This window comes from Pseudopodoces humilis, chromosome 2 (assembly GCF_049639895.1).
Source record: "Pseudopodoces humilis isolate 2021_Gansu_Grassland_sample_001 chromosome 2, ASM4963989v1, whole genome shotgun sequence".
Classification (NCBI taxonomy): domain Eukaryota; kingdom Metazoa; phylum Chordata; class Aves; order Passeriformes; family Paridae; genus Pseudopodoces; species Pseudopodoces humilis.
The window spans coordinates 78,095,355-78,114,165 of record NC_142201.1 but is presented as its reverse complement, the minus strand read 5'-3'; the positions used below and the strand labels follow the sequence as shown (position 1 = coordinate 78,114,165).

Sequence of the window (18,811 nt, the reverse complement as noted above, 5' to 3'; positions counted from 1 at the left end):
ACAACAGTTGCTATTGCTGAAGACACTGCATTTTCACTTTTTTCCTTACTGATGCCTTGATTAATTTATTTTCTAGGAGACTGAGTCAGGGCATGGTATTATGGAAGAACCTGAGCTCACTCTGATAAGCTCCAATGACATCAGTATTGTAGAATCAGACATGGAACATCCTAACAAAGAGAAAATGAAGGAGGATGCAGTGGATAACTCAGTATGTGTGGATCAGTCTGAATGTAATGTTTTTACTGAGGTAAGCATTATCTAATGTGATTCTGTTTTGAACTTAGTATTAATCAAAATAAGGAGAAGCCCCATGGTAGCGCTTCACCCACTGTTCCAAAACAAGAGATTGTTGGGCTCTCCAAGCTTTATAATTGCTTTGGATCATCTTGGTTTGATGTTGTGTTTTCCAGACAGATAAAATAGATCCTAAATTTGGGTTATTCTTTAGAATCACTACCTTGTCATATTGATCTAGATAGAGTTTGGGAAGACTTGCTGCAAAAAACAAAACCATCTTGCTGGTGTTTGCAAGATGGAATTATTAGATAAATCTGAATGAAAGAAGTGTGTGGAATAAAATGAAACTACAAACTAAACAGGAGAAAAAAGGAGAAAGCCCCTCACCTTGTGAGGTTGGAGCCATCCAGGCTGACACAGCAGTTAGAGGCTTATGGGGAAAATTAATCAGCTCTTCATAACTGCCACACTTAATTAACCCGTGGTGTTCTTTTTGCTGCTTGCTTATATACGAAGGCTGTAAATTGCAGAGGGGTGGGCTGTAATGTGACAGTAGTTTGGGTGCTGAAGCACTGATGCAGAACCGAGTAATCTGTGTCTGTTAGATTAATAGATTAGATTAAATCAAGAACTAATTGCAAGAGGCATCTAGGGAATTCCTTTAAGTGTTTAAGGATGGATTTTTATCAAGTAGTTGATACATGGGTGAGGTGGAGATTGGCAGTTGGAGGCTGTACTGCTGCAGTGGGTGTCACCTGCCTCTGGGAAGCAGATGGAAGAGACAGAGCAGGAAGACAGTGATGGGGAGAACCAGAGAAAGCAGGAGGAAAGGAAAAGAAATTGAATTTCAGGCCTGTATTAAGAACCTGGCAATTGAAATCCAGTGGGCAAAAAGTCTTTAATGGATGTTCTTTGGGTTTGGAGGTGGGGGTGGGTGTTGTTTGGGTTATTTTGTTTCATTGGTTTGTTTTTAAGTTTTGAAAGGTTTTTAGAAAACAGCTTTCTCATACCTGTTACCAAGATCCATTTGTGATTTTTCTATGCATCATGCATAAAGGCAAAAGCATGTTTTTTATTTGCATTGAGTCTATGCTAGTGGTGCAGTAGTACTGCTTCACTCAAATATGTTGTATGTGTTAAGCATTTCCAATCCAATCACTGATCCTTTTGAAACAGGAGAGAGAATTTTTACCACTAGCTCCAGATACAGATTATTCAGCATTCATAAGGCCTGACAGTTCTCCCAAAGCCCAGAGTCCCAGTGAGAATCACTGTCCATCACATCAGACTGCAGGTAATTATGTGATACTTCAGTACAATGAAGTTGAAAGTATTTTTTAGTATTAAAATCATCAACAATTTTCTCATTTGGAAAACTTAGAGCTGCTTTTACTTAGGCAAGTGCATCCTGCTGTACAGACTTGGTCTGTAGTACCTTTGACTGAGGTTTAATGTGTGTTACCTGGACTTGTCTCTTCCTGGGCCAGGTTCTCTCTCATAAATCTTCAGAATCTCTACACTACCCTTCTTTGGTGTTGTAATGACTTAATTTTGAAAATTTGTATTGTTTTCTGATTTGTTGTCATAGTTTATGTACCTTCATTTGTTTCTCATTTTCTGTTAGTCCCCCTACAAGTATGTAGCCAAGGAATTATACAATTATCCTTTCCCCCCCTGCCTTATTCTGATGATAATCTGGAAGAGTAGTAAAATACTGATTTTTTTTTTTTGTCCAAGATGAACTGCAGTAATGTGAAGGTCAGGAATTCATGGAATGTAATTGTGTCAGGGACTTGTGAGGTCTTCAGTATGTTTTGATGCATCCAGATGCTTTTGATGCAGTATTTCTCACAGCATTTGTGAGAAATCTCACATCTCACAGCAGGGCAGACCTTTATCCATTACTGGATTCCATAGGTCTGAACTGCTGCTGGTTCTGCAAGATGCCTCATTGTTCAGTGCCATTCTCCTCATACCATTTACAAAAGTGCTCAATCACATTTCAGAAGTACCTTGAAATGCATGACTTGCTGCTCATTGTTAACAGTGAGAAATGGGAGACTTCTTTTCCTTCACAGTGATGCTACTGGAATTTGCAGCTACACCTGGAAGTTTACAAAAATCTTTTTTAGAAAGAAAGCAAAATTTCATCCAGGAATCTCTGAAAAGAGTAGAAGCAATAAAAAATAAGGAGAGAGAAAATGAAAAGCTGGAAGCAAGAAAGCTTCAAGGAGGAAAGTCTGAGAATTTAAGAAGCAGACAGAAAGAGTCTGGTCTCTCGGGTAGGTTTATCTGAGGCAAGACACAGCATCAGGTATCCCTTCAATTGATGTTTATATCAAAGAATAGATTTTATATTTGCTACATGTTTGCTATTGCAGACTGGGATGTTTAATTTGTATTCTCAGGGAATCAGGGAGCTCTGTTTTCCCCCCACTGTCTGGTTGCCTCTTCAGTGTTGTAAAGGCCCTTATGGGGGCTCTTCATATTTCACAGTCAGCCCACCTTTATCAGTATAAGGTGCCTCTGCAAACAACAGCTGCTTATCACAGAACAGCCATGTGTAGCAAACTGGTGCACCTCTAGTCCCTGGTCCTGGGGGCTTGGAGGTCAGCTGTGGAGAGCCATGGATGGTCTAAAGCACAGGCAGCAGCCTCAAGAGTGAGACTGGGAAGATTTATTTTTACTCATCTCTGTGGCTTCCATTCTGCTATCTTGTTTTGGGTTTTGTCATGTCATTTTAAAATCTTTGTAAATCTCTCCTGGTTTTGAGTTAGCTGAACTAAAGATTTAAATTTAAGATATGTTTGGCTTCTTTTTTTCCCCTAGGAAAAAATGGTGCACTTGCCAATCAGTTGAAAAAAGTAGGAGAAGTGAAAGTATCTTCTCCAGAGAATAGGAAGTCTGGAGAAATTGAAATGCACCAGCATACATCCAGGTATTGCATAAACATAAGTGGGAGTTTAATTAAAAACAAAACAAAACAAAAAAGTAGGTAATCTGTGATTTGTGAAAGCTGCTGCTCAGTCTGTGCTCTTTCGGCTGGACCCAGTGCTGCTTAACATTGAACAAGTGGGAGAGGAGCCAGGTGTGTTTGATGCAGGTACCTGCTGGGAAATGCCCTTGCAGAGGTAGCACTAAGGTCACCTGCTGAGGCAGCTGTGCCACTTAATGCCAAGTTCACAGTTGCACTTGGGCATGTAGGAGCACTAACAGGCAGCAAGTGCAGCTTTGAACAGGGAGGGCATTTGCCTGATGCAGCTGAAAAAGAATTTGAAGTGATTCTGGATTACTGGAGAGTGCAGTCAAATTTTCCCATTTGCTAACAACTGAGCCAGGGCCAACTCTTAAGCTTGTTAACCTTGTTAACATCTTTGCTCCTTCCTCTCTGCCCAGACACTAATGGTGTTTTTTCTGTTTTCACAGACTTTATAATCAGCTTGCAGAAGTAAAAATCAGAAATGAAGAAAAAACAAGGCAAGAAACTTATGCTAAAAACAGAGAAAAGGCTAAAGAGTTTCAAAAGGTAATAATTTGCTTGTGTCTTCTTGCCCTCTGGTCTCATGATTTCACTGAGCTTCCAGTCAGAGTAACTGAGGTGTGGTGTGAATGCAGCTGAAATGGAGACCCTCAAACCAGTCTGGATGTTAAGTAATACCATTGGTACATCCTATGTAATTATTTCCTTGTCAGCAACTGAGCTCAAATTTTCTTTAAAAAGCGTGTATGCCTCAGGCTGAATTTTTCTGTGACCCGAGTTTGAGCAAAAACCCTCCAGCTGCTGGAAAGCCTTTGGCAAAAGAATGGCAGCCTTTCTGTTAATCCAGACTTGACCAAATTTCCATTTTAAGGCAACATTCTGGGTTTGTTGTTTTTTGGGCTGCTTTGGTTACCCTACCTAGATCCTGGGCATGCCCAAATGGTGCAAGAATCTTGTTGATGTTTTGATGGCAGTTGCTGTGGAACAGGTTTGAACAAGAGGCCTGGATTTAGCAATTCTCTCATTTCCCTGCTGGGCCTGACAACTGAAAGGAAGAAAATGCTTGATAATCCTGACAGGCTCTGACAACTGTGCAGGATCCAGGTCCAGTTCCTGCCTTTAGCCCCAACCACCTTACCTGCTTTGTGGTGGAGGCAGTTGCAGCTCTTGTTACATTGCTTTATAGATGCCATCATTAACAGAGAAGAGAAATAAGCACCCCTTCCCCCCTGCCCTGGAATCTGTGGCCTCTTTGGAAGAGGGGAGGCATTGCACTCACTGCTGTCCAGACCAGCACTGCCCAATTGTGATGTTCTGCTTACAGGCACAGTACCCAGGCATGCTGGCTTTAGGGCAGTCACTTTCAGCTTCAGTACTGTAGTCTCACGGTTTGTTTTATTTGTAGAAAATGCTGGAAAAATTGCGAGCCAAGAAGACTTGGAAAGCACCATGACAGGCAAAGACTTTGAGCAACGAGGACAGAGTGGTGTTGGTACAATCCAGGCCACTGAGTGGTGTAGCCTCAATGGTGAATTGTGGTGCCATTCAGGAATCCTCAGCTTTAAGCTGTAGGAAAATGCAAGTACCCCAAAACACTGTAGTCCCGTTCAAATCTCACCACAGCAGCAGATGGGACTGTTTGTTTTTTCAGTTTGTCTCAGATTGAGCTACTGGCCTGAAGGACCTTTCTTATGTTAGTATTTTAAAGAGATACTAAGTTTTTTAATATACATGTATGTTTTCAAATAAAGTTTTAAGGTTATTTGAATCCTTCAGTGATAGGACATTTCTTCTGTAAAGCTGGAGCTTAATTTGTTCTTTGCACTCTCTGATTTAAGAAATAGTTTCCTGCAGTCACAAGGTACATTTTAAAGGACTTGAATGGGAGAATAAAAATGTTACTTCTTCCAAAGAGAGGCTTTCTATCTGTTTCCTGAGCGAAGCACATCAGGACAAATTCAAAACTCGACTTTTGCTGTAAACTTAATTAACAGGTGCACTATCAAGGGCTTTTCATTAATGCTCATTCTGGTTAAATGCACCACAGCAAATCATGACATAGTTGGGGGTGGGGAGATCTTTAAAGGTCCTCTGGCCCAACCCCCCTGCAATGCTTAAGGCTCTATAACAATTTCCCTGGAGCCTTCTCTGCTCCAGGCCAAACTCCAACTCTGAGCCTCTTCACAGGTCCTCCAGTCCTGTGCTCATTTTTGCAGCCTCTAAATCTGCCCCAAGGGAACTCTTAGAAAGCAGATTTCTGATGAATTAACTCCACTTCTTTTCACCCCTTTCTTTCAGTCAGGTGCAGTTGCATGTACTGCAGCAGTGCACCATAAGCCACAACCAGCTTGTCAAACTCCACGGAGTCAAGTGGAGGCTGTTTTCAATTCTGGGATTTGCAGTAAAGCATGGAGAGTCTCAACTTCACCATGGCAATTGTGCAAGGGCTGCTGAGGCTCATACACATCAATATTCTTGTTCTTCTCTCAGAGTATCAAGGAAGGAGACCAACCCTGCATTCTGCTACCAGCAACTCAGTTGATTGATCAGCTGCCATAATTTCCTCAACCCGTTGTTGGCTTTTCAGTGCAGAAACATGAAGTAACTCCAGGCTGCAATACAGAGCCCCCAGTTTTATTTAAATGCTGTGATATTCTGTACAGAATAAGGAGGGCTTTGGTACAGGTGAGTTCAGTGATGGAGAAGTGAGGAAAAGACCTGATCAAGCCACTTCCAGTCACCTCTATACTCTCAGTTGTTTAGCTGGGGCTTCTACAACACTGAACAGGCACCTTCACCACAGCTTCCAGGAGGGCAAATCACAACATGCACTGCTATTAAAATGAATGTTTAATTCCAAAAAAACTACAATGAACACTCTAGAGAAGGTTCTTTCTTCATTTGGAACAGCTGTGCACTTCTTTGCAGCAGGCTTGCAGCAACATCACCAGGATCTAAGGGAGGAAAAATAGCTATTAGCACTTTCAATCCAGATACAAGCAACTTCTCTAATATCCAATCTAAACCTCTCCTAGCACCACTTGAGGTCATCTCCTCTCATCCTACTGCTTGTTAATTGGCAGACCAACCCCCACCCCAAGCTCCTGTCAGGTGGGTGTACAAAGCAGACAGAAGATTCCCTCTGTGCCTTCTTTTCTCCAGGCTAAACACTCCCAGCTCCCTCAGCTGCTCCTCTTCAGACTTGTGCTCCAGACCCTTCCCCAGCTCCACTGCCCTTCTCTGGACACACAAGCAGCAACGTGGGCCGCAAGCCTGCTCAAACCATAACTGTAACAACCCTTTTCCATAATGTCACATGCTTCAAGTTCTTGCTTCAGAGTGGAACTGAGTACTCTCTCCTCTACAACAGCATCAAAAAACCCCAAAGGCAGCAGGATAAGGCCCATTTCCAGCCCAGGAGGCCTAACTACAAGAGTTGTTATCTCCTCACATATAGACCATAGCACACATGAGTGTCCACGGCATCCTGCACAGAGGATTTCAATATGCGGTCACCGCGTTAAGAGCTGCTGGTTTTTCAGCCATGCAAACCCTCTTTGAAGTGACCTTCAATTTCTTTACAGTATCAGCCTTTTCTGTAAGTGCTCTTGCCTTCACACTTACTTTTGTAGCTCCCACATGGTGTTTCTCATCCCCCTCTGACACACAGCAACTTGGCAGCAGACCCTAGGAGCTGGAGTCAGGTTTGGTTAGTACAGGTTTGATTAGTGCACCTTGGGTGTAAATTGCGTGGAACAGCCTTTGGTACAGCCTTTGTCTCCCTCTTTTGCTTCTGTTCCAAGAGCCACCCTCTCAGCAGGAGCTTCGGAATCCAGTCTATAAATCTCCCAACTGAAACTTTTGTTCCCCTATGGCTTCTGTTGAAGGTGCCCAAGGATACATCCCTACACCTCAGCAGGAACTTGCTCTTACCAGCAGAAGGGAATATTGTGTCCTTGACTTACGTTAAAAGTTTTATTCCCAGCAGACTTGGTACCACACAAATGTGTGGCAACACAGGAGTCTGGTGGATTTGCTTTATGGTCATGTCCACAGCTCACCAGAAACAGTAACATCCCAGCAGCCTTGGTAATGACCATACTCCTCTCACTGCTCTTAGGGGACTTCACTCAATAACCCAGCTGCCTATCTTTTCTAGTGAATCAATCCTGCTGATACATAAGCCAAGTTGTGAACAAGCCTAAAGTATGGCAAGCTCCAAGTTCTGATGAATTCCTCACAACCAACAGCAGTCTGATTAAGACACCAGTACTACAGATGGCTGCACAACTGTGACAGCAATTTAAAATATGTATACACACACAAAGGAATGACTCACAGATGAGTGATCTACGCAGATACTGCCAACACCTGCAGTGATCACTACCCAGCAATCTCTGGTACTACATCATTTCTACACTTAGTTCTACAACAGTTTAGTAGTTCCCCATGTTTACAGTCATACAAAGCTAATACACCAACTGTGAAATAGTATGGAACTAGTAACTGAGTGCTTACCTGTCAAACAGGTTCCTTCCATTTTTTTAACTCAGGGCAGTTCACTCTGTTCTGTATCATCAGGCACCTGGTTAGAAAGAATTGGGATGCACCTGCTGAGTTCCAGAGGCCAGTAGAGCCAGTTGTCACATGGATAATCAAAATGAAGTTACACGAAAATAGAAAGTAAGTACACTGAAGTCTCTGAAGAGATTAGACTGTTTCAGCAAAAATACCAGGTTTAACAAACAGCAGAATGAAAACCAAGGACACCAAACCAAATGCTGCACTGGTGTAGCACTGCTTTTTGACCATCCCACCAGGAGAAAGCTGCTGGGTGCAGGTACTGGAACACTGCAACAGCTACACACCCCCCAACCACAACAGCTGAATTTTACATATGAGCTTCGTGCATGCACCACTGGGTGTCAGGGACTAAAAGGTACTCTTCACCAAACTGCCATGCAGCTGAAAGGGACAACAGACTAACATGAACAGCAGCTTCAGAATTTTTCTATGTGAATATTTTTACTTTTTCCAGAGTGCTTTGCTTCTTTTGCTTTCAACTCTTCTACAGAACAGAATCCAGGGATTTCAACAGTATAGCAGTAAGCTGGCTGAGCTGCTCAGAAATTAACTCTTTAAACCCCATACTTGAATAAATAACCCAAATATTGCTGCTCAGTATGAAACTGTAGAACACCTCTTGATACAAAACAAAAATGCAACAAGTTCATGAAGTTACTTCACAGCAGACATCAAAGTGCTGTCTCTTCTTATAGCCACTGAAACAAGAAACAATAATCACTCCTGCGTGATTAAAGGAGGAACAGACTGTTTCAAGCCATTTAGAAAACAAGCAGCAAAACATTGTGTTACAAGTCAGGTGCCTACACAAAAGCCTGGGCCAAAGACTAAATTCAGCCTATGTAATTCAGAAGGTCAGTTGCACCCAAGTCTCAGAACACTGACTTGATTCCAACCAAGCTTTTCCACATGAATGACTTTTTGTTTTGTATCCCAAGCATGTTCCAGAACACCTAAAGAAGAACAGTGGCCATCCCTGCATTCCTTGGAATCTACTCTAAGATTTGTCTTGCAGTTTTATCCCACAGAGCTAACAGGTAGTTAAGTGGGTAAAGCCAAACCACAAGTTTATTCTGTGAGGCGTTTCCAACGACATGAACCTACAGAAAAGATCCCATCGGGATAGACCTCAACACTTCTGGTACTATTAATTACCACAAGAGATAAATAAAAAACAAGCAGACTGGAAGGAAATTTGGTACAGATTCCAGTGTCATTTTATGTTGTTTCAAGACATTTTGAAGAAAGATGGTAAAGATACACTAGCACCTCCTTCATATCATCAAGTTTTTAATTACAAGTTAAGGTACCCGAGAAGTAAATGTTAAAGGGAATTAACTACAGAACTCTGCAGAATCCTCACTATAAATTTCCTACCAAGTGTAACTTTCTGGTCAATGCAAAACTATCAGTTTAAGCAGTTAACCTGCTCACCTCATTTTTACCTGAGAAATCAATATGAACATTCTTTGAGCAAACTTCAGTTAGAATAAATTCTTCCCATAATAGAATGAATGAACCATTATTAAGATACAGTAGTGTAATGTTGACAACAGTCCCTGAAACTTTCACAAATTAGTAAGCTTGGTCTGAGAGGCTTCTGGCCTACTGACAATCAGAGCACCTCATTCAGGTATATGCAGAACTTCACATGTCACACTAACCCTCAAATCAGCTTCAGACTTCTGTGAAATGGCATCCTGTATTTCTTCTTCCTTCACTTTCTCTAAGGACCTGCCACCAGAAAAAAACAAGTAATATTACAAATCAGCATGTATGTGCATACAAATCAGCAGAACCTACAACAGTACTCAGTAGATCTGTTCAGAAAGGCTCTTCTCACTCACTCTCTTCAGAGCAGTTGAACATTTTGCCAATCATCACAACAATTTTCTCACAGCATTCTCAAGTCTGGGCAAGATAAGCTCTCATGTTTTCTGAAACACCACTGGATTTTCTCAGTAAGAAAGGAGCAGCAGTATAAGCAGCTCACCAAGACACATGGCTGACCTGAAACAGGCAAAGGTAAAAAAAAGTCACAAACTTACCAAGATGCTAGTTCAGACTGGACTTCAGGTGCACTTCCTAAAATAAAGTAAATTGTTGTATCTAAGTAATACTTTCAAGTTTCCTCAGTATTTTAGCAGTTCATCAAGACTTGGGTGCTTTTATCTCAGTATGAAGCCAGCCGGCCAGTAGTCCAGTTACACTGGCTGAATACTGATAACACAACAAAGCATTTTATCTGCAATCAAACCACAGCTCAGTTTACCACACAGCTACCAACAAGATCTATCTGCAGTTGAAAAAACTGGAGCACTATGCCACAAAAAGGTAAAACTAAGGAAGTTCTCACAAAGAAGGCATGGAAGAGACCATTTTAGGACACCTTAAAAATATGCTTTTTAATAAACCATCTACAAGAATTCAGCACTGCAAGTATTTTTCCTCTACCTGCTAATTCTACTTCTTTTAGTACATAGGATGCAGAATTGAAGCACATCAACTCAAGTTTATAGTTGTATTTCATAGCAGCTGCATTTTTAAGTATATTTGCAGAACTGTTCCACTAAGTGAACTTGTTACAGGTCTCATTGTCACCACTGCAATTAAGTGTACAGTGAGGAAAGCAGAACCTGTTACTCTTCTAGCCACGTTTTCCAATTCAGACACACAGCAGGTTGTGTCTAGTTGCTGAAGAACGAGGCATAAAAACTCCCCAATGTCTTTAGAACAGCCTGGGTTTTAAGCCTAGACAGGTAACTTGGAAATAAACCTGTCTCTAGTGGTCATCTGGATCCTGGATTTGTGTTTCAAAACAGAGTACTTTTTTTTTGTTGTCAAAAGGCAGCTAAGAAGTTAAGACTTCAGCTTTTATCTTCATACAACTACCTCCACCTAGGAAAAAAACCATCTGTTTCCTCAATACTTACACTTGTGTAGAGGTTTTCCAATCTGTTCCACACATCACAGGAATGCCCCTTTAGGAAAAAATATTGTGGAACAATGTCACTAGTTTAACTATACTTTTATTCCATTATCAGTTTAGCAGTTCTTTGATATTGTATTTGAAAAGCTTCCCAACTAAGAAACACAGAATCTACTTGTTTCAACAGAAATACCAAGTTTAACCAGCACATCTGCATGAAAACCAACGATGCCAGCTGTTGAAATACTGTAGCACTGTTTTTTGAACACCGCATCAGGAAGACACTGCTGGGTGCAGATACCATACAGTGCACAAATTAGTCTGATTACTTGCTGTGGAAATAGCACTACACTGAAGAAATCCAACAGTCTTATGCTGAAGCTCAGAAGAAACACAAAGCTCACCTCTTTTGCTACACCATGTTGCACAGATGTCCACCCAAGTAATGGATTCCTGAATCAGGTCAGCAAACAGCCCTAAGAATTCAAGAGATCCCCAAAAAGTTACAACTGCTGCTGCACTGTGTGCTCATCTGCAAAGATACAACCAAGCTACATTTCTGAAAATTTAGACCACCAAACTCTAGATTGATCAGTATTTGAATGAATGAATGGTATTTGAGGCCATGCAAATATTGTCCCTTCATATAAGTAACACAACTAATACATTAATCAGCTGTGGGTTGCAAAAGAAGGGTTTTTTCTAAGCACTAGGTTCCAGGTTTTTGCCTACAGCAAAAGACAATACCTGATCAAGTGCTGGAACAGACTGAACACATTCATTTTTTTACTACTTTTGAAGCAGAATTTGAAGCCACTTCAATTGGGAAATTGACCATATACTTACTGTTAGCAGTAGAGGAAACTGACAGTTACCACCGCTTCCAGTTCTAGAGACAGGTAGCTTGAACCCAGGTAATTGTGGTGAGGAGTTCAGAATCTCACAAACCCTCCTCAGAACAACCCTATGTGCTTCCTAGTGCAGTTCTCTACCTACAGCAATGGCCAAGTGAGATCTCTGTTCCTATCTTGTAAGGTTTCCCTCCTCACCCACCCTCAGCTCAGTGTTTCCCATGTCAAAGGGGTTTTCCTATGCTGTATCCTTAAAAGGTGCTTTCTTCCATGCTATTTCCTACACTGTCCCAAGCCATGCAAACTTGTAAGAAGCTTTCACAGCCACATACATGCAAGACTACCAGCTGCTCTCTGCTGTCCCTCCTGTTCTTGCAAGAGATATGAATTAAGATAGAATTTTACCACAGGGAAGCCACCAGAAGCTGCAGCTTTATAATACACCCTAGCACAGAAAGGGTGGGTGAGGCACCACGAAGATACTGAGGGGAAAGTATCCCTTAATCTTCAGCAGAGAAAATTCCAAACAGTGTTGTCCAAACCAAATCAGATAATGTTGCCCTGCAGCATTCAATATCACGTAAAACTTTCATTTTTTAACAAAAACTGCACTTTGAAGTATTCAAGAACTCAAGTTTTTGTTCAAAGAGAGGCTACAGGCTCTAAATTTGGTCAGACTGATGAAAGGTATGTAGTACTGAACTTATACCTTGGAAGCTTCACATACACAGGCTGCTCAGCTGGGGAGCACTGTAATGTACTTTAACTATGGAGCACTTGCTTTTTAAAAATCTTTTGTGAAATAACGCCAAAAAAAAAGCTATCTGAAGAAAACAAAACTGAAACTCAAGTAACAGCTTACCTTGTGCAGCAAGAAAACCAAGAGCTATTTCATCTTCCAAAAGCAACATAAACTAGAAGGGAAAGAAAAGCAAAGTGCTAAGAACTGTCATATACATACAGTCAAAAATAACTGAAGATTCCCAAAGCTAGATTTCAACAATCAATTTAGTAGATGTAATAAGCTTAATATTCATGTATATTTATCCAGTTCTAATTGGAATTGAAATTTAATTTATTTCTGAGTCACCCAGCAGCTGAACACCCAAATTCATCACATGAACTGCAGAATGAGCAGGACTCCATGTGCCCCTCACTATCCCCACTCCTAGATCCCGGATAAGTGTTTCAAGCCATTGAGTATTTCTCAGGGACACACCTGGAAGAGTTACATTTAGCCATTAATTCTGGACTGGTTTTAGTTGTGACCTTCAAATGCTGAAGTAATTTTTGCAGTCCTAGAGCTATCAAGCTGCATTTGGGCAACTTCCTTTACTAAGGTTTGGGACCCTAATTAAAGCATGTAAGTAACACAGCTTGACTTGCTCTCAATATTGAGCACCTAGTGCAAATCTCCTCAGACTGTAAGTTGCATTTGAAGGAAATTTAACCAGCAGACAAAGCCTTTTTCTGACTACACACTCGTTCAGCACAGATTACATGCTGAACAGCTGTCAGCTAGCTGGTTAAGAGTAGCTGAATGAGGCTGTGAGTTGACTAGTTTTTAAATCTTGCTGACACAAATGAACATTTTAAACATTTATTAGTTCGGCCATCAAAACTGCTGCACAGTAAGAATCAGTGATATCCAGACCACTTTTCTAAACACTAGCCATGTTTCATACTGACTTAAACACCTTTGAGAGAGGCATTTGCAATTGGGGCAATGCATGGTAAGTACTGTTCATAAAGAGATTTTAGCTTCTGCTAAGAAGACATATTCACATCAGAAGCCATTCTGGACAGAAGAGGGCAAGAGGGGAAAAAATTTTTAACCCAAGATTCACTATACTGCTACAGATTATACTTACAACATCAGATTATTGTGTTAGATGAAGGGCAGAAAATTAGTTTTCTGAGAAGTTATTCCACATGGAATGAACAACCTCAATCATACAAAATTGGATTTTATTATCGTTCAAATGCATTAACCACATTTTGCAACAGGCTTTTGTCAAAATTGACCAACTACTTCTCCATTTTTATTGGCACTTGACTTGCATTAAGCTTCAGTTCTGTCTTCAACCCTTTAACTTTTAAAGTATTTCAAACCTGCACCTCTAAGGCAGAAAAACAAATCTCTCAAGTATCACCCACAAAGAAATCTGCTAAAGAAAGGCACCTAAACTGCCCCTTTAACTTGAGCATACAGATGTTTGCATGCTCAATATATATACTTTTCTATCCTGTGCTGTTGTTCTGTTAAAATATTTAGAACCTGTCTTCCCATTTTTAATTATGTAAATTCAATGATCCATTGGTTAACAGAAGTCAAGTTGCAGAAGCCAGAATTTCACCAAGATCATCAGCCACTGAACCAGGTATATTGATCAAGAATAGCACAGAATACATTTAAAAGCTTAGCATGAGGACAAGTTTTTCTGTTTCTGTAACTGTCTCAGACACAAGCCCAATATACTCACAGTAAGCCAAACGTGCCTAGGCAGCTGTGTGGAGAGCTCAAAACTGACTCCAGACCAATTTTTTAAACCAAAGAGGTTCATGAAAGAGGTATCTGAAGAACAACCACTGCCACCTCATTTGTTCATCTGCTTTTCACCGAGGTGAGCCTTGCAGAGGCACCGAGTTGTCTTCAGCACCATCTTCTTCATCCACTACTTCAATCACTTCAGGTGGTTTTGCATGTTTTCCTCCTGGCTTTGACTTTTTTCTACTGGGAATTGTGCTACTTAGAATGAAAGAGCTGTTCTCCTAAGAAAATGGAAGACAGAAGTAGTTACAAGTCTAGTTTCAAAATACTTCAGATTTTAGTAGTGAATTTGCAGATTTTAAGAACTCCACAGAGAACTGCAGGATTCCTATACATTTCAGCATTACATTAGAGTGTGCACTATCAACCTCCTTCTGCATTAACAGATCAGGATTCACTGAGGTCACTATTAACTCTGGATCTAAGCTCAAGAACTAAATACCAAAGACATTACCTACGAATTCTTTAGTTTTGGAACAGAAAGGCTAGAGTGTTTCTTAAGTTCAAGACTGCTTACTTACCACTACTCTGGCATCAAGTTGCTCCTGAGTATCAGAATTCAAGCTGTCATCATCACTGAAAAAAAAAAAATTAGATCAAACCGTGTACTTTTATAGTACCTTAAAATGTGTAAAAGCTGCAAGCCCTTAAGTGAGCAGTAACTGAATAACAGCACTGTACTTTTACACTGCCTTTTAGGCTTGCTAAAAGTTATTTACAACAGCAAGTATTCCTGCTGATTTACCAGTCTTTTTATTGCACTAAGCTAATTTCTTGACCCTAAAGACCAAAGATGGCACTTTGGTTTTAAAAAATGTAAAAAGATATTAAAAACTATCCTTTAGTCTTTATTTCAGAATACTGTACTTTATTTGGGATAACATTAGAGGAGTGCATTTCAGGAAATACTTCATTTCAATTTCTACCAACAATTATCAGTCTTCAGATCAAATTAAAAATACTTCCTTCTGTGAGAACTTTTAAGTCACATCTACAAATACAGAATCCCAAGTGGTAGAGTGCTTTGTTCCCAGAATAAACAATGCTTTCATAGGTTAAAAGGACAGAACAACTGAACTTGATACACACACACATTTATATGTTAGTTAAGCACAAAAGAGTAAGTAAAGATAAACTTACTCTGTCTCCTGAATAGGGGAAATGGGGCCTTCATCATCTAAGTATTTGTGTTTCCGTAACACCACACACTCTTTTTCTAAGTCGTCACTGGCCTGAAGGGCTTTTAAAGCTTTTTTAAGATGCTCCTCATATTTAAGCACTTCAATATACTTGAAAAATCCCTTTGCAGCTGCTTGCTGTAGAAAAAAAAAATCTCAGTAAGATCTTATGATTCACAAGATTCACATTAAGAAATGAATTGTAACATTCTATCAATACCCATATATATTCATGTCGTGTTTGCTTTTGAAGTTATTAAACCTACATCAAGTGACCTGTTTAACGGAACTAAAACCTGTTTCATTGTTTTATTCTAGCAGAAGCACAACGTAGTCCATTTCAATTCAACTTTTAGACTAAGAAAATATTTATCCTACAAAACAGAGGACTTACCTCATAGCCAAGAACCATCTTTAAGGGAATATGTTTCTTCCCATAATGTTCTTCAACAAAAGGGAATTGAAAACCTCTGTCCAAAATCCTCCTTTTTTGTTCCTGAGGTGAGGCTGTCAGTGGGGGCCTCCCTGTGGGCATCTGTGTGCTCTCATACTTTTTCTTTTTCTTCTTTGAGTGAATTTTGTATTTTCGGTGTGCAGCTGCTTTGAACTTCCTTCCCCTGAAGTGATAGGCAAAAATGGCCTTCAAATTGAGTTTTGACTTCTGCTGCTTGGAACCTTCCAATGATTTAGCTGGACTTTGGGGAGACAGAGAAGAATCTGAGGAGCTTTCATTGCCATGTACTCCTGTAACAGATTCAGCTTGTTGCCTTGAAGACTGAGATCTCCTTTTCTGCTTTGAAGGTGCAATGGAGCACTCCGGATAAGAAGCAGAGACATCACTAAAGAAGAAAAAAGTATTTACTTTCAAAAGAAGGTACACTTTTATGATACATAAGATACATTAGACAGGTTCTCCACAGGAAAAATTCTGAACTAGAGATAAAAACTCACGTTTCTGAATCACTGCTAATCAGTAAAACCTCAGCTGAAGCTGCTGATGATTTAGACATGCTGTTAGGATGATCTGAAGACTCCCCAAGAGCAGCCGCTTTCTGCCTTGACTCCGAACGCTGTGTTCCTGTATTCCTTTGCCATGAATACACCTCAGATGGCTCCCTCTGCTGATGGCTGATCAGCTCTTGAGCATCAGGGTAATCAGAGCCAGAAGCATGGGATTCATCTGTATCAGTCATGTTTCAGTTTGCCCTAAAAAGCAATGAGAATTCAAGAAACTAAATAAAATTTAACATTAATCAGGTACCAAACTTTCCTCTACTCCACTCATGATCACAGGGTAAATTTACAAGAACAATCTTGAGCAAACTTGAGCAGAGATTCTCCTATGAATCATGACCGGTTATATTCTTTATATTAACATTTAAGTCACAGCCACTAACCTAAAGATATTCACAGCAAAACTGAGATCAGATAATTTTTTAAAGTCTTTTTAGTTCAGCTCCTGCCCAAAGGAAGGCAAGAATCAGTAGTGCAACAGATTGTTCAGAGACTTACTGAGATTAATTCTGAATGTTTTAACCCTCTCCCTACTAGAGGTAAGTTTTCCTCCAAAAAAGCACACATACAAGTAGGCAATGGTTTCATATACTAGTCATACATAAATACTTGCTGTCGTTTAAAACCTTTAAATTAATCCAAGACAGTGTCATCATGAGAAGCAATGCCATCTTCCCTCTGTTCTTTTGTGAGCTGTCAGTTACCTAAAATCTGCTCTTAACAATTCATCAACCATTTGTTCACTGGTTATCAATCATAATAGAGACCAGCCCCAGAATTAAAATATTAATTTTCACTTGAATCTGCAAGACAACACAATCCAGCTCCTCAGTGGCCCAAATCTATACAAAAGGGACTAGAACATACAGCAAAAGAACCTGGTTTTCCTCTGTGACAGCCTGGAGTTATTTTACCTGCTTGTCAATTCACTTACTAGCCCTGTAGAGCCGTTCCTTTTGTAAGTTTTTAAAACTCATTGTAATACTCAGTAATATTTCAAATGGAATTACACACAGTTCAGTATCTGAAGACACTATAGCAGAACTCATCCAATGTCCTCACATAACCTGCAGCAGATCATTGAGGGCACATGCAAGTCAACCAAAGGATAAGGCCCAGCCAGCCTGAATTTAGGAAAGGTAGGTCCCAACTGACCTACCAGATCTCCTCCTATGACCAGGTGACCCACTTAGTGGATGAGGCAAAGGCTGTGGATATTGTCTGCCTGCACTTTAGTAAAGCTTTGGACACCATTTCTCACAGCATTCTCCTGGAGAAACCACCTGCTCATGCCTTGGATGGATGCACTGTTCATTGCATGAAAAGCTGAGAGGGCCTTGACAGTGGTGAATGGAATTACATCCAGCTGGTAGCTGGTCTTAAGTGATGTACCCCAGGGATCAGTGCTGGGGCCAGACCAGTTTAAGCCTTCACTGACAACTTTAAAAAGGGGAGTAAGTGCACCCTCATTCAATTTGCAGATGACGCCAGTTTGGGTGGGAATGCTGACCTGCTGGAGGGCAGGAAGGCTCTGCAGCAATGTCTGCACAGGCTGGATTGATGGACTGAAGCCAGGTGAATGAGGTTCAGCAAGGTAAAGTGCCAGGTCCTGCACTTGGGTCACAGCAGAAAAGGCCCTGGGGGTGTTGGTCAACAGCAGCTGAACATGATCCAGGGTGTGCCCAGGTGGCCAAGGCCAGTGGTGCCCTGGCCTGGATCAGCAATGGTGTGGCCAGCAGGAGCAAAGCAAGGAGTGTCCCTTTGTACTCGGCACTGCTGAGGCCTCATCTTGAATGCTGTGTTCCACTTTGGGCCCCTCACAACAAGAAAGACCCTCATGCACCAGCTTCACTATGCCTATGCGGGCACATCAATAACACTAATACACGCAAGGCCTGATAAACACTAAGCCCAGAAAGAAAACCAACCAACGCCAGAGCCAGGACAAAGGCAGTAATGCCACTCGGACCGCACAGGCCCTGCCTAGTACTCACGAGTCGCAGCTCAGCATCCTTCGCGGCCTCTACCGCAGCCCCGGCCTGGAGCACTGAACAGCACGCAGATCCCTTAGGGAAGAAAAACAATCATCTAAACTTGCTGAAGAACCTGACAAAGGCGCCAGGCAAACCGCTCGTCCCCATCGCCAGGCTCGGATGCCTGCAGCGCGCTGCGGCCGGCGCCACGGGAAGGCCTTTCGAATGCGGGCAAGCGCCAAGTCACCGTGGGCCGGGGGCACCACGCCGGTACCGCTCCCGCGGGGCCCCTCACGCACCGCTGCCACACGCCTCGGCCCTCGGGGCACGGGTGCGCACCGCCCGGACTGTCCCTCTATCCCCGGGTCGCTCGGTCCCGGGCCCCAGCAGCGCGGATGGCGGCGGATCCGCCAGCCCCGACACACATACCGGCGCCCACTACCGCCCCACCGCAAAAGGCGGGTTCTTCCCACCCCGCACCTTAAATAGCGCTGAGCTCTCGCGAGAGGCG

At 41.6% G+C, this 18,811-nt stretch overlaps 2 protein-coding genes and 7 non-coding genes across 18 annotated transcripts in view; 1 reads left to right on the top strand and 8 right to left on the bottom strand.

The window, feature by feature from the left end:
• The window catches only part of CEP295 (centrosomal protein 295), a 43,564-nt gene extending 38,576 nt beyond the window's left edge, over positions 1 to 4,988 (top strand). For 4 of the 6 annotated variants that reach the window (XM_014252740.2, XM_088052062.1, XM_088052061.1 and 1 more), the window contains exons 24-29: positions 77 to 250; positions 1,417 to 1,534; positions 2,319 to 2,522; positions 3,070 to 3,178; positions 3,667 to 3,766; positions 4,626 to 4,988. In XM_014252740.2, coding sequence (XP_014108215.2) covers positions 77 to 250; positions 1,417 to 1,534; positions 2,319 to 2,522; positions 3,070 to 3,178; positions 3,667 to 3,766; positions 4,626 to 4,673 — 753 coding nt within the window. In that variant the 3' untranslated portion in view covers positions 4,674 to 4,988. Of the gene's footprint in view, positions 1 to 76; positions 251 to 1,416; positions 1,535 to 2,318; positions 2,523 to 3,069; positions 3,179 to 3,666; positions 3,767 to 4,625 lie in introns of those variants that run through there. The other 2 variants (XR_015772007.1, XM_088052063.1) reach the window with 2 other exon arrangements.
• Positions 4,989 to 5,833: 845 nt separating this feature from the next.
• On the bottom strand, positions 5,834 to 18,751 carry TAF1D (TATA-box binding protein associated factor, RNA polymerase I subunit D). 5 transcript variants are annotated; one of them, XM_014252047.2, is made up of 15 exons: positions 18,730 to 18,751; positions 18,322 to 18,393; positions 16,265 to 16,519; positions 15,708 to 16,152; positions 15,276 to 15,451; positions 14,657 to 14,711; positions 14,068 to 14,356; positions 12,447 to 12,498; positions 11,138 to 11,209; positions 10,738 to 10,785; positions 9,853 to 9,889; positions 9,469 to 9,538; positions 7,739 to 7,805; positions 6,845 to 6,914; positions 5,834 to 6,174 (listed from the first exon to the last, which is right to left on the bottom strand). In XM_014252047.2, the coding sequence occupies exons 3-7, from the start codon at positions 16,504 to 16,506 to the stop codon at positions 14,201 to 14,203; spliced, it is 1,074 nt and encodes a 357-aa protein (XP_014107522.2). In that variant the 5' UTR covers positions 16,507 to 16,519; positions 18,322 to 18,393; positions 18,730 to 18,751; the 3' UTR covers positions 5,834 to 6,174; positions 6,845 to 6,914; positions 7,739 to 7,805; positions 9,469 to 9,538; positions 9,853 to 9,889; positions 10,738 to 10,785; positions 11,138 to 11,209; positions 12,447 to 12,498; positions 14,068 to 14,200. The 5 variants fall into 5 exon arrangements, with proteins under 5 accessions (XP_014107522.2, XP_087907792.1, XP_014107525.2 ...); XM_088051666.1 differs by having other exon boundaries at positions 18,600 to 18,738; XM_014252050.2 differs by lacking the exon at positions 9,853 to 9,889 and adding an exon at positions 9,652 to 9,814 and having other exon boundaries at positions 18,322 to 18,740.
• On the bottom strand, positions 7,934 to 8,076 carry LOC148184894 (small nucleolar RNA SNORA8). The gene has a single exon (XR_015772080.1). It is a non-coding gene; the product is annotated as a small nucleolar RNA SNORA8 (small nucleolar RNA).
• Positions 8,807 to 8,938, bottom strand: LOC148184893 (small nucleolar RNA SNORA18). The gene has a single exon (XR_015772078.1). It is a non-coding gene; the product is annotated as a small nucleolar RNA SNORA18 (small nucleolar RNA).
• LOC148184892 (small nucleolar RNA Z40) lies at positions 9,623 to 9,695 on the bottom strand. The gene has a single exon (XR_015772075.1). It is a non-coding gene; the product is annotated as a small nucleolar RNA Z40 (small nucleolar RNA).
• On the bottom strand, positions 10,382 to 10,513 carry LOC148184891 (small nucleolar RNA SNORA1). The gene has a single exon (XR_015772077.1). It is a non-coding gene; the product is annotated as a small nucleolar RNA SNORA1 (small nucleolar RNA).
• Positions 10,907 to 11,045, bottom strand: LOC148184890 (small nucleolar RNA SNORA8). Its single transcript, XR_015772079.1, has one exon. It is a non-coding gene; the product is annotated as a small nucleolar RNA SNORA8 (small nucleolar RNA).
• Positions 11,367 to 11,493, bottom strand: LOC148184889 (small nucleolar RNA SNORA40). Its single transcript, XR_015772085.1, has one exon. It is a non-coding gene; the product is annotated as a small nucleolar RNA SNORA40 (small nucleolar RNA).
• LOC148184888 (small nucleolar RNA SNORD5) lies at positions 12,637 to 12,708 on the bottom strand. Its single transcript, XR_015772083.1, has one exon. It is a non-coding gene; the product is annotated as a small nucleolar RNA SNORD5 (small nucleolar RNA).
• Positions 18,752 to 18,811: the final 60 nt, after the last annotated feature.